Below are 17686 nucleotides of genomic sequence, written 5' to 3'. Positions count from 1 at the left end.
CCTGATCCCCCCATGGAAGACTGTAGTACTTCTAGGGCCCACCTTTTCTGCCATAAGGTATGGTCCCTGGCACTCAGTGGGGAGCGTACACAATGAGAGCATCCCCTGTCACAAAGCAGAGAGCCCCAGGAAAGAAAGAAAGGGAGGTGTTGATGGGTGATACCCACACGCAATCTGGCGCCAGGGCAAGCATTAGATCAGTGTGGAAATAAATAAGATTTGTGAGCCTGTTTTCTTCCTGTATTTGCATTCACACTTTATGACCTCAGCGATATTTACTGAGTGGAAAAAAACCACCTTCTGTTACAATTGCTCGACTCCACAGTAACTTCCCTCAGAAAAATACTGTCTCCAGCCACAGGGTCTGAAACTGGCTACTTGTCTATTTATTCAAAGAGCCCAGTGAGCTGTGAAGATTAACATTTAAACTATTAAACTATATTCTATTTGACAATGTTATTAAATATTAGGTCTGATTTATGAAAAGTCTTAATAAATTGGCAGCTTGGGTCAGCCCTGGCACTGCACAGAAACTGTGTTATGGCTGGATGTTACTTGAGAGAGTTGATCAAGCTCAAGAAAAATAAAGTCCCACCAACAACATTTAAAGTCTGATTTCATGTGACATAGTTTTTATCATATAAATTCAAACCACTTGCCAGCTCCATTCTGCATCCCAGAGTTTCTCTAATTGATATTTTTAATAATTGGGAAATCAAAAGATACAATTGCAGACCTAAATAACCTCTGCTATGTCACATGGAAAGAGAGGTAAGGCTTTTAAACATGGGAGTCAGCCATATATCTTGCTGCTTTGGTGTAAAAGAGGAAGGAAAATAGAGGCACAAGCGAACAGTATGCAAGGAGGGTGCGGACACGTTGGTTATGGAAATGGCGATGTAACCCTGTGGCAAGAGGCAAAGTTGGAGCGAGATATGACTGTACTGTGGCTTACTCACATCTGTGTGACCTTGAACAAGCCACTTACTCTCCCTGAGGGTCAGTCCCATTTCTCCATGACAGAGATAATGACCATCAAGTAGTTCTGCTGAGGATGAAAAGAATAATATACGTAGATCAGGGTGCCTGGTACATAGAGACTGCTCAACAGATTTCAGGGGGGAATTAGGCCAGGCCAGGAGTGAGGCTGGGTCCAGGGTAGTGAGGGTGAAGTCTGTGTGCCACCAGAGTTAGGCCTGAAAAGGACAAGAAAGGACACAGCCTGTATGCTACTAGGTGGTATGGAACTAGGTGCCTACGTGCTGTTAGATGGTGGAAAGGCAGAGGAGGACTACCTACTCAGTGTGCTCAAGCATTCTCAGATGATACAGAGCTAAGATGATGAGCTACTGGACATGTCTATGAGCTATCAGATGACATTAACCTTCAGGAAATATCCCTGGAACACCCATTGCTTTGGACTAGGGAGCCTCAAAACTTTTTCTATAAAAGGCCAGATAATAACTATTTTAGGCTTTGGAGACCATATGGCCACAAGTACTCAGCTGTACTTAAGTAGCAGAAAAGCAGCCACAGACTCTGTGTAAACAACCGAGTGTGTGTTCCAATAAAACTTTATTTGTAAAAGCAAGTGATGGGCCAGATTCAGCCCATGGATCATAGTTTGTGCAGGTGGCTGAGGGAAATGAAAGCCGTCTCTTCTCTGCTCACTAAGGATCAACAGAATCTCTTTCCTAACAGGCAGGCCTGAAAGCAACTCTAAAGCTATTTCCCTCATCCCGCCCATCAGGGAATTCACAGAGGGTAACCTGCTCACTGATGGCGCCAACTACACTGCCGATTTATGTGTTTCTGGTCAGTCCAACAACAAGCAGATGACTCATTCAGGGACAATCCAGTATTTATTGAGAATTAATGGGCACCAGGCAGGTTTGCTCTGAAAACTGCACATGGTAGGCTTTCAATAAATAAACAGAACTTCTCTCCCCTTCCAAATTGCTTTCTGCTCTCTTCACCAGGGCCCAGAAAGGGCTGCCTCCTCCTTATCTGAGTGATGGCTGGCATGAAAGAATAGGTCACAGTAGCAGGGGCAACCATGACATAATTCCTTTCTCTGGTTCTGATACTGTGCAAAAGTGATCACCTCTTGCTAAGCAATTTCCCACCTAAATTGGTTTCAAGTCATTAAAAGCTGCAGCACTCCCAAGGAAAAAAATAATAGCAGCTCTCTGAGGTTACTCACAGTATCAAGCTCCTTGACTTTAGCAGCAATTAGACATTGTTCCACTACCAAGCACTCTCTGGAAATGGACCCAGGTCACCAATGAGTAACTTGAAATTAGAAGTGGGAGCATCCTCCTTTTGCGAAGACAGTTTCCTCTGTTATTCCTTGGGGGCATCCAGTCCTCATCTTTGCCACAGCCTGCACTGCACCCAAGCAAGTTCTGTCTGGGATTTGGAGAAGTCCCGCCTCCCTGAATACCAAGACCATACTCATATTTCCCAGGATGCTGGATTTTTCCTTACAGTTTCTAGATTCAAGATATGACCCTCACTCAGGGCATAATCCTACCTAGTCTAGTCTGCCAGGGATTCACAAGGCATTTGCAGCCATAGGCTGGGGGGGTAAGGGCAGTTCCACAAGGGCAGGAGACAGAAAAAGTTTCAGATAAGCATGTAGGCACAGTAGCCACCCAAACAGGCACTTGGAGAAGGAGGGTTTGAGAACGAATCTGAACACTCCTTGCTCCTTGCAGTAAAAAAATGCAGTGCACTCTACTTTCTGACAGTACTATACACTCACTTATATGACACCAGCTATAAAACCCTTAACATTTGCCTAGGGCTGACAGATTGTTTGTTTGTTTGTTTGTTTTCCTTAAAGATCCAAATGCAAGAGGGAGATTTGTGACCTCCAAGGCTGGCTTGGGGTTAATAAAAGGAAGGCATCATAAAAGCAACTCTGTATTGGAAAAAGATTAGATGCTGTACCATGAAGCTTTCGGCATTTATAAAGAATCTCTTATTTGCATTTTCCACCACTTATTCTTTAACATTATCTTATTCATGAGTAAGACCCTAAATATCACCAGAGGATGATGTAAATAGGATGATGGGAAGATGCTTCTCTGAGGACCCATTTCCAGATTTATTGTGCTCCAGAGGGCTTCACTGCTGGTGTCTGCCTTCTTCATGTACTCCAGGAGTGAGAGGAGGCATGTACCTGGGTGCCTGCTAGGAGAGAAGGGAGCTGGCGTGGTCTGGGAGCCAAACTCTGCCTGGCCAGCCTGGAATTATTTATCCAAAAAAATAGGTAGGTGCAAAGAATAAGAATAATCACAAACTTTGGTTCATAATGAGAAATAAAAGATAAAAACAAAAAACCTGTGACTGTACAGCTAACACTGACCCAGACTTCCATCCAATAATATACTTCGCTCTTTTGTCTTGCTCTGACTTTCCCATGTGTAGTAAAAACTACCCTGTCTTACATTTTACCCTTACTTTGGATATATGTATGCCTGTGTTTTATACATTATGCCAAAGAATGCTCAAACTACCACATAATTGTACTCATCTCACATGCTAGTAAAGTAATTCTCAAAATTCTCCAAGCCAGGCTTCAGCAATACGTGAATCGTGAACTTCCAGATGTTCAAGCTGGGTTTAGAAAAGGCAGAGGAACCAGAGATCAAATTGCCAACATCCGCTGGATCATTGAAAAAGCAAGAGAGTTCCAGAAAAACATCTACTTCTGCTTTATTGACACACCAGAGCCTTTGATTGCGTGGATCACAATAAACTGTGGAAAATTCTGAAAGAGATGGGAATATCAGACCACCTGACCTGCCTCTTGAGAAACCTATACGCAGGTCAGGAAGCAACAGTTAAAACTGCACATGGAACAACAGACTGGTTCCAAATCAGGAAAGGAGTACATCAAGGCTGTATATTGTCACCCTGCTTATTTAACTTATATGCAGAGTACGTCATGAGAAACACTGGGTCGGAGGAAGCACAAGCTGGAATCAAGATTACTGGGAGAAATATCAATCACCTCAGCTATGCAGATGACACCACTCTTATGGCAGAAAGTGAAGAGAAACTAAAGAGCCTCTTGATGAAAGTGAAAGAGAAGAGTGAAAAAGTTGGCTTAAAGCTCAACATTCAGAAAACTAAGATCATGGCATCCAGTCCCATCACTTCATGGCAAATAGATGAATAAATAGTGGAAACAGTGGCTGACTTTATTTTGGGGGGCTCCAAAATCACTGCAGATGGTGATTGCAGCCATGAAATTAAAAGACGCTTACTGCTTGGAAGGAAAGTTATGACTGACCTAGATAGCATATTAAAAAGAGAGATATTACTTTGCCAACAAAGGTCCATCTAGTCAAGGCTATGGTTTTTCCAGTGGTCATGTATGGATGTGAGAGTAGGAGTATAAAGAAGGCTGAGCACCGAAGAATTGATGCTTTTGAACTGTGGTTTTGGAGAAGACGCTTGAGAGTCCCTTGGACTGCAAGGAGATCCAACCAGTATATCCTAAAGGAGATCAGTTCTGGGTGTTCATTGGAAGGACTAATGTTAAAGCTGAAACTCCAATACTTTGGCCACCTGATGCGAAGAGTTGACTCATTGGAAAAGACTCTGATGCTGGGAGGGATTGGGGGCAGGAGGAGAAGGGGACGACCGAGGATGAGATGGCTGGATGGCATCACCGACTCAATGGACATGAGTTTGGGTGGACTCCGAGCGTTGGTGATGGACAGGGAGGCCTGGCATGCTGCAGATCATGGGGTTGCAAAGAGTCAGACATGACTGAGCAACTGAACTGAACTGAAGAGGTTGCTATGTTGACTTATTTTCTATCAGTTGACCCATGCAAAATTGCCTTTAATATTTTTCTTTGGGGCTTCCCTAGTAGCTCAGCTGGTAAAGAATCCACCTGCAATGCGAGAGACCTAGGTCCGATTCCTCGGTTGGGAAGATCCCCTGGAGAAAGGAACGGCTGCCTGCTCCAGTATTCTGGGCCAGATAATTCCACAGACAGGGGCACCTGCAGTCCGTGGGGTCGCCCAGTGTCAGACACAGCTGAGCAGCGGTCACTCTCACTCTCTTCTGCAGAATTTATTAAGAGTCACCCACACAATTGCATGCAGCTGTGGTTTAGTCATTTCCCTGCAGGTCTTACTTATTTCTAAACTTGTTAATGCTCATTTGGACTGCTTCCAGAATCCTGGCTCTATAAGCAATGCTACCACGGCCTTTCTTTTGTCTGAGGTGCTACAGAGGTTTGTTTGGGATGGACACATAGGGGTGGAATTGCTGGGTCAGTGGGTATGAAAAACTCCATTTTCTAAGAGAATGACAATTGGTTTTCAAAGTGGCAGTACTGAGTACACCCCCACCAGCAATTAACCACCTGTTACTCAGTCTTCTCCACCACCTCTCCTTTGGGGCAAGTCTAATTGATATAAAGTGATATTATCTTTATGGTCTTGATTTTCATTTTCTGGAAACACTAATGACTTTGAACATCTCTTCACATGAATACTGGCCATACGTGATACCTCTTCTGTGAAAGTCCTGTACAAGTCTTTTGCTCATTTTTCTATTAAATTGTTTGAACTTTCCTTATTCATTTGTAAAAGGTTTTCATGTGCTATCCATTTAGGATATTAATCCTATATGGGTTGCATGCATTGTAAATATTCACTCCCGGTGTGTGACTTGCCTTTATATTTTCTTTATAAAGTGTCTTGTAATAAACGGAAGTTTGATGAAGTCAAAAGCTGTGTCTTTTCTTTAAGAAGTTCTTTTTGTAGCCTTGTTGCAATGAATCTTCATAAGCATCCAGTTTGGATGGGGGTATTGGCTCTCCATGAGAGACAAAGAAAGCAGAGAAGGGAAACTCAAAGGCCATTTGGCTCAAGTCTTACATTTATAAAAGGCCTTAAATCAACTTTGTATTCATTATCCGCAAATGAGGTCACCTACAGCCACAAAGATCCACTGTCAGGCATGAAAGAAGACCCAGCAGCTCGAGGTGAGAGCACCGTATTTCTCTGTGCACGAGGACATAAGAAGTTTTAATAAACCTCATGAGCATAGGACTAGCACATCTATGCTGCATTCTATTATTTTTGTTATGAAATATAAACATTCCAAATCTACCACAACATGTCCTTTAAAATGTTTCAAGTGTCTAAAGAGACCCCCCCAAATGCGAAATTGACCAGGCTTCTCTTGACACCTAGAGGTTTGACAAGAAGACTGGGGTGCTCAATGTAAACAGCACCGGGGAGCTGTGGAACGGGGATTCACACGCAAATGTGCCAGGCTCCAGAGCCCAGACACTCTGTGCTGCTTAACTCTGCTAAATGATGGGGAGAAGCCACTCTGAGCTGACTGGCCTGTGGGCATGCAAGCCACAGGGACTCCTCAATCACGCAGAGCCCTGCCTCAAGACACCATGCCAGGAGCCAGCCCCGCTGCTTCTGAAGCAGGTCTCAGGCTCTGCCTCTCTCCCTGGACCCATTCTTGACAGGGGCTGGCAAACTACTGAGGGCTTTTCTCATCATGAAGAGCAAGGTGGGTAGACTCTAGTGGCCTTGAAACTCTCTGGAGACTCCTCCTTATACCCACGGCCCTCTGCAGCAAGGCCAGGGCGTGTGTGTGCGTGCTCAGCTATGTCAAACTCTTTGTGACTCCATGGACGGTAGCCCACCAGGTTCCTCTGTCAATGATATTTCCCAGGCAAGAATACTGGAGAGGGTAGTCATTTCCTCATCCAGGGGATCTTCCAGACCCAGGAATCAGGCCTGTGCCTTTTGTATCTCCTGCATTTGCAGGCAGATTCTTTACAACTGTGCCACCTGGGAAGTCCACAGTAAACCCAAGGGATTGCCAAGTGACCAGGGATGTAGAACACAGGTGTGCGCATGCATGTGTGTGTGTGTGTGTGTGAATATGTGTGAGCGTGTGTGTGTGTGTGTGTGTGTGTGTGCGCGCGTGTGTGTGTAGTGGGAGCATGTGCATGAGCGACTATGTGTGAGAGAGAGCCTGTAGGAATGTTCTGCAGAGGTAGCATTGATGGGTAGGGAAATGTAAGCCACACCGAGGCAGGCTGGATGAGTGGATGCGTGTGCGAGTGCGTGCGTGACTGCATGTGAATGTGTGAAGATGCTGCAGAAGTGGTGGGGCAGCTTGAATAGAGAACAGAAGGGAAGAGATGCTGAGCAAGACGGGCTGGGCAGAGGTCCACCCAGAGAGGCAGCTGCGCTGGGCGCTGCGCACATCTTTCTTGTATTGTTCACTAATGACCAAGAGTAAGTGGCCTCTGTACGTGAGGGTCACTGAGAAGAAGGTGCCACCACCCGAGACATCCTTACAACATCTGCCTTCATCCCACTGTGACCTTCACATGTTCTGCCGCACGGGGCGGATAAACACCAAACCCCTCAGTCTGGAACCCCAGGCATGAGAACCTAATGAGGAGTGTGACCCATGTCTGATTCTCATCTGCATAATGGGACAATCACGATTAATTTGGGTCCCTGTGGAAACTCACTGAAATAAATCAGCAACGTCTAACCATCTCTGCAGAGCGGGTTCATCTCTCCCGCCCGTCCTCTCTGGCGTAGGCTCTCCTCACGCAGTGCTCCCGCAGCTCCACCCCGCCCCCATTCAGCCTCCATGCTGGGCTTGCTGTCCTGACCACCGCATCCCAAGCACACCCCTGCTCACAGCATGGTCCCAAATGGTGCCCACCCTTCCCTGAACCCTGTCCCCACCTCCTCTCCCTCTCCCCTGGTCCTCTGCGTCTGCTTTTATTGAGTGTTCTCACTTGGGGTGGGCAGACCCCTCTGTACCACCATCCTGTGAACCCAGGAAGAGGGAGATCCAGGTCTTGGGCTTAACCTCCCTGCCCTTCCCTGATCCTTTGGAAACTTAGAAGGGCCTTAAGTCTCCCTTCTGCCAGCCCCTTGGCATCTCTTGCCAGAAACGGGCATCTACCTGAAGAATGTGAGCCTCTTTACCCACATGTCTATGAAAAATGCCTATTGAGGCTGCTGAAGATGGGTCACCCTGCAGGTGACAGGGGTACTCAAAGGAGATGCCTCTAGGAGGGTGTCTCCTACTGCAAGGATGACAGGCCTTATGGCCCCTGTCACAGCACACACATGCCTGGGTGGCCAGCTCCCACCTACCTTCCTGATGCCTTCCGAAGGACTGGACACACAGTTGTCAGCCCCTCCATTCTTGCTGATGGTCCGCCAGAGCTCAGCAAACGTGCTGTCTTGCTCCAGAGGGTTGGTGCCCTTGGCTCGGAAGTACTCGTACACAGCAGAATCCCGGACAGTGCCGTAAGACATCTCCACTTGCTTGGACAGGTCCTGGAACGTCCTAAAATACAACATGGATGTGAAACATGGGTACACGGGGCACCCTGTGGGGACCCACACAAGGCCCGCCTGAGGTGGGAGCCAGGTGTGGTCCACTGTCCACATCCTTCACTCCCAAACCCCAGCAGCATGAGGCCCAAGGCCTGGAACATGACTTGCCAGGATCTCATTCTATCCAAGTTACTTTTCTTCCCTGTAGATTAATTCAGTAATGCCATTAAATGCCTAAAACCAGGTGCTGTGCTGAGCCCCTGAGCCTGAGAGACAAAAGGATGAATAAGACATGAATCCTGCCCTCGAGGAGCTTAGAGTTTAACTGTAGAAACACATAGACAGACCGTCATAACAGAAGAATGATGGCGACACAGGAGGATGTACACTGAGGGCTCCAACTCAAATGCCTGCAAAAGGAAAGAGAAACACCATGGCAAGACCAGCAACAGTGCCTGCTCTCTGACATTCAGAGCTGGCATATGGTGGGCACACATTCAGAGACTGTGCCCATGAAGAGGCATGTCTCCTCCAAAGCTTGCAGCTGTTCTGGAATTCCACCCAACTGTTGCCTTCCAAGCATCTGCCCTTATTGCCAAATTCAGACTTAAACTGAAGAAAGTAGGGAAAACCAATAGACTATTCAAAGAAAGTGAAAGTGAAGTCTCTTAGTCATGTCCGACTATTTGTGACCCCATGGACTGTAACCTATCAGGCTCCTCCAACCGTGGGATTTTCCAGGCAAGAATGCTGGAGTAGATTGCCATTTCCTTCTCCAGGGGATCTTCCTGACTCGGGGATTGAACACAGGTCTCCTGCATTTCAGGCATCTGAGCCACCAGGGAAACCATTCAGGCATGACCTAAATCATATCCCTTATGATTATATAGTGGAAGTGACAGACAGATTCAAGGGATTAGATCTGATAGAGGGAGTGCCTGAAGAACTATGGACCGAGGTCTGTGACATTGTACAGGAGGCACTGATCAAGACCATCCCCAAGAAAAAGAAATGCAAAAAGGCAAAACGGTTGTCTGAGGAGGCCTTACTGTAAGCTTTCATAAGAGAGATGAAAAGAAGAGAAGCAAAAGGCAAAGGAGGAGAGGAAAGATGCACCCATGTGAGTGCAGAGTTCCAAAGAACAGCAAAGAAAGATAAGAAACCCTTCCTCAGTGATCAACGCAAAGAAATAGAGAAAAACAATAGAAAGGGAAAGACTAGAGATCTCTTCAAGAAAATTAGAGATACAAAGGGAACTTTTCATGCAAAGATGGGCACAATAAAGAAAAGAAATTGTATGGACCTAACAGAACCAGAAGACGTTAAGAAGAGGTGGCAAGAATACACAGAAGAACTATACAAAAAAGATCTTCATGACCCAGATAACCATAATGGTGTGATCACTCACCTAGGGCCAGACATCCTGGAATGTGAAGTCAAGTGGGCCTTAGGAAGCATCACTATGAACAAAGCTAGTGGAAGTGATGGAATTCCAGTTGAGCTATTTCAGATCCTAAAAGATGATGCTGTGAAAGTGCTGCACTCAATATGCCAGCAAATTTGGAAAACTCAGCAGTGGCTACTGGAGTGGAAATGGTCAGTTTTCATTCCAATCCCAAAGAAAGGCAATGTCAAAGAATGCTCAAACCACTGCACAATTGCACTCATCTCACACGCTACCAAAGTAATGCTCAAAATTCTCCAAGCCAGGCTTCAACAATATGTCAGCTGTGAACTTCCAGATGTTCAAGCTGGATTTAGAAAAGGCAGAGGAACCAGAGATCAAATTGTCAACATCTGTTGGATCATTGAGAAAGCAAGAGAGTTCCAGAAAAACACCTACGTCAGCTTTATTGACTATGCCAAAGCCTTTGACTGTGTGCATCACAATAAACTGTGGAAAATTCTGAAAGAGACGGAAATAACAGACCACCTGACCTGCCTTCTGAGAAATCTTTAATGCAGATCAAGAAGCAATAGATAGAACTGGGCGTGGAACAACAGACTGGTTCAATTTGGGGAAAGGAGTATGTCAAGGCTGTATATTGTCACCCTGCTTATTTAACTTATATGCAGAGTACATTGTGAGAAATGCTAGCCTGGATGAAGCACAAGCTGGAATCAAGATTGCTGGGAGAAATATTAATAACTTCAAATATGCAGATGACACCACCGTTATGGCAGAAAGTGAAGAGGAACTAAAGAGCCTCTTGATGAAAGTGAAAGAGGAGAGTGAAAAAGTTGGCTTAAAGCTCAACATTCAGAAAACTAAGATCATGGCATCTCGTCCCATCACTTCATGGCAAATAGATGGGGAAACAGTGGAAACAGTGACAGACTTTATTTTCTGGGCTCCAAAATCACTGCAGATGGTGACTGCAGCCATGAAATTAAAAGATGCTTACGCCTTGGAAGAAAAGTTATGACTGACCTAGATAGCATATTAAAAAGCAGAGACATTACTTTGCCAAAAAAGGTCCATCTAGTCAAAGCTATGGTTTTTCCAATAGTCATGTATGGATGTGAGAGTTGGACTATAAAGAAAGCTGAGCGCAGAAGAATTAATGTTTTTGAACTGTGGTGTTGGAGACTCTTGAGAGTCCCTTGGACGCCAGGGATATCCGATCAGTCCATCCTAAAGGAAATCAGTCCTGAATATTCATTGGAAGGACTGATGCTAAAGCTGAAACTCCAATACTTTGGCTACCTGGAACTGACTCATTTGAAAAAACCCTGATGCTAGGAAAGATTGAAGGCAGGAGGAGAAGGGGACAACAGAGGATGAGGTGGTTAGATGGCATCTCTGACTCAATGGACATGAATTTGAGTAATGTGAAAGTTGGTGATGGACAGGGAAGCCTGGTGTGCTGCAGTCCATGGGGTCGCAAAGAGTCAGACACGACTGAGCAACTGAACTGAACTGAACTGAAGCATCTCCCCCTAATGTTTTTGAATAAAGAAAGGAATCTGGGTTTGCATATGAGCTTCTTGACTCCGGAGTGTTGATGGTTATTCAAATGGTGGTGAAGATAATCCAAAGCACCTCTGAGAGCCTCCGTCTGTTGTCCATGGAGGAGAAGCAAGTAGCTCAGGACAGGCGTATGATGCAGGGAGCAGGTGCATCAGGAAGGTCCATCAGCTCCAAGGAGCAGAAGACTGAGCTGCACCTTCTTTGGAGGAGGGAGCAGGAATCAGATCAGGGAGGACCGACTTGGCATAAAGTCTTCACGTGACACGAGATGAGTAGTACCTGATTCAATGCGCTGATAGGATAGAATTGCAAAAAAAACCATAAAGCTCACTGATGAGCCAGCCTCTCTCTCTTCAGGTTCCAACTGGATCCCCCTTTGCTTATTCCTCTTCTGGAAATCTGTCTCTCCTTTTCATCAACCAGAATCATCATTCCCACCACTCAATGAGTCACTGATTCCACGAAAAGACCCAATCATTTCAACCTGATCCACACAACCCTCAATCTGGTGAGCTCATCTTCAGCTATTGCACCTGTATCCACATGACCCCAGAGCTAAGGTTAAAAGGAGAAATTCCACAGGATCACCATTTGCGGCACCAGACCACAGAGCTCCCTCTGCCTGGAATCCCTTTATCTTGCTCATCCGCCTGATACACTTCTACAAACCCCATGAAGTTCCAGCAGCCGCCTTTCCCTATGGGAAGACATCAGCATCCCTCAGCTCCCTGGCCATCTCCGTACCCTGTGTGGTTTCTATGGCAGTAAGAGCTCACCGTGACTACAGGGAAAACACAGCCGAGTATGTGATGCACAGGCTCTGAGTCCAATTACTTGCCTTGCCTCTCGATCCCATCAGCACTAACACTGAGGGCCCTCTGTTAGTTAGCTGGCCCCTCTGAGCCTGTTTCCAAATCCTTAAATAAAAAGCAAAACAAAACACACACACACAAACACCAGGGTTAGATGTAGAGCCCATAGCAGAGGTTGCTGTGAAGATGAAATGAGGCGGTGTGTGCTCAGTTCTTAGAGCAGTGGCTGATACACACTCAGTGGCCAGTCACTGGTAGCAGGTATTATCATAGGTCGGGGTCCTCAGTATGTGTGTGTTTCGTCACTCAGTCATGTCCGACACTTTGCAACCCTTTGAACTGTAGCCCACCAGGATCCTTTGTCCGTGGGATTTTAAGAATACTGAAGTGGGTTGCCATTTTTCCTCCAGAGGTTCTTCCTGACCCAGGGATCGAACCTGTGTCTCCTGCATTGCAGGCGGATGCTTTACCTGCTGAGCCATCAGGTGTCCTCAGTAGACAGAGCCAAAGCAGCTCCGCATTTGCATCCTCAGCACTAGACGCGGGCTGCAGCCAGCCTGCACAGCCCGCACACAGAGGAGCCAGCAGCGTAGCTAGCTTTCTCCTGTTCTGGAGATACCCTCCATGGAATTCCTTCAGGCCCTGCCACATGGCCCAGAAACAGAGTTCTGTATTCGTTTCAATGCATTACAGATGAAAGAAAACATAAAATAACAAATTCGATGAAGAAATCTTTCTAATTATTGTTCATTATTTATATCTAATTGAAGCAAGATGTTCCTTTGCTTGAAGGGCCCCAAGGGTTGTAACTCTGCCGTAATTTGCCTGTAATGAAAGGAAGGGGGATCTTCTTTTTTCCGCAGTTTTTATTTTTCTCATGGTAATACAAACAAACACAAGTCTTTGATGAATGGGAAACATCAGGATGAATTACACAGTTGATTCTAAATACTGGAACTGTTCTAAATTACTGCAGTTTCCATGAGCCTAGAATGGATGTGTAACTGCCAAGGAGTTCAGCACTACTGTTTCATCCCCACATTTGAAATGGAGATTTCCTCTCTCCTCTTGGTATTTATTCATGACGGTGCCCCTGGTCAGAGGCTCAGGGAGCAGTTCTGGAATATAAGCAGGCAGCCCCAATGCTAATGGCTTCATGCCCATTTCTGTCCTGGTAGAGGTCACTGTTGTCATCCCCAAAACACCGCTGCCATCTTTGCTGAACCAGACCCATGGCTTCCATCCCTCACCACTCACAGCCATGGGTCTGTGTACAGGGATCTATTGCCCATCTTTATGCATCTTTAATGAACATTCCCTCTTTCAAGGAAAATTTCCAAGCTCACTAACACATGGGAGGTACTACCATCATATTTCAGAGTGAATAAACCTATCTAAGGCTCTTTGGCAGAGAAGGCAATGGCACCCCACTCCCGTACTCTTGTCTGGAAAATCACATGGACGGAGGAGCCTGGTAGGCTGCAGTCCCTGGGGTTGCTAAGAGTCAGATGTGACTGAGCGACTTCACTTTCACTTTTCACTTTCATGCATTTGGAGAAGGAAATGGCGACCCACTCCAGTGTTCTTGCCTGGAGAATCCCAGGGACGGGGGAGCCTGGTGGGCTGCCGTCTATGGGGTCGCACAGTTGGACACGACTGAAGCAACTTAGCAGCAGCAGCAGCAAGGCTCTTTGGAGGCTTGCAAGAGGGCCCAACTAATCATGGAACCAAACTGTCATCATCCAGGGGCACTCACCCTCTTGTCCAAGGGCACAGCTTTGGAAGGGACATGGAAGGAAAGAACAAAGAAGAGCCAGCCAGCCAGGGTCCAAGTCAACAGTCAGCCAAAAACAGATGTTCACATCCAATAGGACTCCCATACAAATGAGCAAGGAAGGCTTAACCTGGAGAAGGCTCCAGGAGCAACACACTCAATCTAGCATGTTTCCCAAATTAGTCTCTTCAGCCACAACTGCTAGAAAGTGTCCGAGCACCCCCACCGCAGAGAGGTGAAGGAGATCTTCCTTTCACAGGTGGTGTCTCTCTAAACCCAAATCATGAATGATGCAACTGGCTGAAGTCATTCAACCACGTGCCCCATCCACAGTTAACTAGTTAGTTAGTGGGTACTTGGTAAAGCACAGAGGCAAGGCAAGAATGTGAGCATCTTCAAGGGGTTCATAGTGATGGGTGACGAGTGGTGAGAAAAGTAAACCAATAGTAACTAAACAATGTGAGAAGTACTAGGAGAAAGCTGCTGCATGAGGGGTCTTGGAAGCAAAGGGGGGCAGCACCTAGCTCATTGGCCAGAGCTAAAGAAAGGATTTCTAGAAGAGTAAGTCTGCCTGGGCATGCACTGACTAACTAAGTGTCCCGTGGAGGCATGCACATTTAAGCAGCTGAGCCACAGCTCTGTGCATGGCTGTCTGTCTCCTTCACCTTTTTATTCATGATGAGGGTTACAATCTTCCCTTGGCAGACCTTAGCCTCTCTTCCAGTCTTTCCATTGAGCCAGTATCTTTTACCCTACTGAAGATCCCCCGGAGAAGGAAATGGCAACCTGCTCCAGTATTCTTGCCTGGGAAATCCCATGGGCAGAGGGGCCTGGCAGGCTACACAGCCCATGGGGTTGCAAAGAATCAAGACAACTTAGCAACTAAACCACAACAAAACCTGATTGAAACTGGTGGGTGGGACCAACAGAGCTGCTCCTCTGTCCTGAACAGCTAGTTTGGGGGTCTTCTCTAGCTGCAAGCAGAGCTGACTCCTATGAGCATATCAGGCTGTCTTACAAAAGCACTCTATCAGCATCCCTTGCCTCTGAGAACAGTTTCCTCCAATTGAACAGGCACCACCTGAAGGCCCCACATCGTCTCCTTCAGCTGTGGCCAAGGACAGTCTACCCAGCCCCGCAGCACCTCCCTCCCGCCCCTCACCTTTCTCATAAATCAGTCTTACTATTTCCCAGATACATTTTCATTAACAAAGAGATAAATGTGTTTGCAGCATGAGAAAAATCAATAATACAGAATGTATAAATACAACTTTGCATGTTACAGAAATATTTACATTGGCAATGGAGATAAATACACTCACAACAAGAGGAGAATCAATATACAGTATGTGCAGAACAGATTTCAGCAACTATGAGGTTGCCGTCGTCACAGGCCTGCTAAATCTCCTCCTCAAGGAGAAGAGGAAGGGGACTTCCCTGGCAGTCCAGACTGCAGCGGGCACAGGTTCCATCCCTGGTAGGGAACTAAGATCCCGTATGCCACAATTCAGCCAAAAAGAAAAAGAGAGACAGAAAGAAAGAAAAGGAAGCAATGGAGTGACCCCAAAGTCACAGGAGGGTGAGAAGGCTCATTCTTGTAATCTGAAGCTGTCGTAACTACAGCCCACAGAAGCCTCTACCATCATTTCAGCTGCCCTGCTTTTTCACTCTCATTTCTGACTCTACAGAAGAGGATGCTGCACCAATCAGTTGGGAGGGCATGGTCAGGCTTCCATAGCCAGCCTCCAGGACCTTGGGCAGTAGTGCTGCCCATTTCCCTGCCCTTCCTGAGTTCCTTCCCCAGGGCACCCATGCTTTGGGAGTCTCTGATCCTTCTAGGCAGAGACGCCCACTGAGGCTCTGCCACGTTTCCCATTCCCTCCACCCCAAACCTGGGCACTTCAAGGTGAACAGGACTTCAGGTAAGGCGAAGACACTCCAAGATGCTTCTCGACCTTGGGCTCTGAAAGGCATCTCAAGGTCTTTAGTCTTTCATTCATACAATGGGAAAAAAAATAATCTATTTCCTGAGCATATGCTTCTATCAAGCACTGTTGTAGGTCTAAAGCTACAAGCAGCACAAAGTCCCCCCTCTCATGGAGTCTGCATGAAGGAGGCAGGGAGAGAGAGAAGCACATACATGAAGAGCAAACACAGACACCAACCGTTACGAAATGCTGGGGCCACAAGCTTTCTGGGAAAGGACTCGGTGCATGTACGCAGGCAATAAGGGCCACACACCACTCTGCTGCGTATCCCTTGGTTTTGTGGCGGCGGGGAGGGGGGAGGCGGGGTGTTTTGGAACACTATAAAAAATGTTTCAAAAAAAGAAAAACAATCAGCCTGCAGGCTGCAGGAAAATAGGCTGCCAGCCAGATGTGGCCCAGGGGGGTGTAATCAGCCGACCCCCACTGTCATGTTTCCAGTGATGAAAAGTGCTATGAAGAGTCATAAAGCAGAGTAAGGATTACAGAAAACGATGGAGGAAGTGATTATATGCAGCAGACGGGGGCTGTTTTAGCCATCGGAGCTGACATCGAGGGCACGTGTTCCTTCGTTACCTTTTCTTTGGCTGGTCTGGGAGGAGGTGCGAGGAGAGACTGCTGAGGACAGGGCTGAGACCTGGAGAAGCTGTGCCTTCTGAGAAGCAGAGACCAGCAGGCTCGGAGCTTATCACCGTCTCTTCCCTGGAGACCAGGGATCCTCTGGGCCCCTCTGAGAGGCTGGAGCAGGCAATGCTGACTATTGCATGGGGCTCCTTGGTGAAAGGCTATGGTCTGAGTGGCCGCAGGTCAGCGCCCCAGCTCAGGAAACTGTCAGTTTAACACCAGTGAGGACACTCAGCGACCCACCAGGACAGGAGCCCATTCGGCAGGAAAGGCATCCCTGCAGGACGCAGGAGGCCGGGAGAGGGTCTGGGAAGGGGAGGTGGGGGTGGGTGGACTGGGCACTCACTGGCGTGCGCTCACTCCCTCTTGCAATTTTCCTCCACATTCTCTTCTCTCTAATCCCATTTCTTTGATTACAATTGAAATTCAAAGATGCCTAAAACATACTAAGGAAAAAAAAAAACACTTGATGCTTTTGTATACAGTATATTTCCATTCTTGTCAAAAGTAACCATTAAAAATGGAAGTAAACATCAGGACGAAAATAGGAGGAATAAGCATTGAACTGTAGGGAGATTTCCGTTTTTTACAGATGTGTTTCTGTAAAGTTTGCATTTTTTTATGATGCAAAAACATAATAAACATATGTGATCTGAATAATTTAACAGACCCTCCTGCTGCCAAGTGTCAGTTCTGAGACTTGGAAATCTAGCTGTGTGCTATCCTGTGCCCTCCATGTCCACTCGCTCTGCCAACTGCCCCGGCAGCCAAGAGCCACTTGGAAGAGAGGGGCCTCTCTCCTGCTCTTGAAGGCAGGCCCTGCAGGCTTTAGGGAGCAGGCTCCGAGGGGCTCTGGGAGTTGAATCTTCCTTCCCCAGAGTAAGACCAACATGCCAGGATTAACCCCACTGGGGCTGAGCCATCCTGGGCATCCAGGGCCCATCAGAACCAAAGTGGGCTGGAGTTTCCCTTATCTGCACCTTCTGTTTGGATTCTCCCAAGCCCAGGTTCCCTTGGCTGCCAAATCAGACCGGGGTGGCAAGACAAGAGTTTTTGAAAGAAGGGTATATGCCTCTTATGCGCTTCCCACGTCTACAAGAAACACCCCAAATCGTCACATATCCTGAAAGGTCACACACGGTCTGGACCCAAGAGCTTGC

The 17686-nt window shown here is 46.8% G+C and overlaps 1 protein-coding gene across 1 annotated transcript in view; it reads right to left on the bottom strand.

Moving 5' to 3' along the window:
• Positions 1–17686, bottom strand: part of GRID1 (glutamate ionotropic receptor delta type subunit 1) — a 685893-nt gene that overhangs the window by 35868 nt on the left and 632339 nt on the right. Inside the window, 1 exon segment of the mRNA XM_018042611.1 lies at positions 8175–8370. Within this exon segment, the coding sequence (XP_017898100.1) occupies positions 8175–8370 (196 nt within the window).

This window comes from Capra hircus, chromosome 28 (assembly GCF_001704415.2).
Source record: "Capra hircus breed San Clemente chromosome 28, ASM170441v1, whole genome shotgun sequence".
Taxonomy (NCBI): domain Eukaryota; kingdom Metazoa; phylum Chordata; class Mammalia; order Artiodactyla; family Bovidae; genus Capra; species Capra hircus.
The sequence above is the reverse complement of the archived record's forward strand: the minus strand, read 5'-3'. Positions and strand labels throughout refer to the sequence as shown.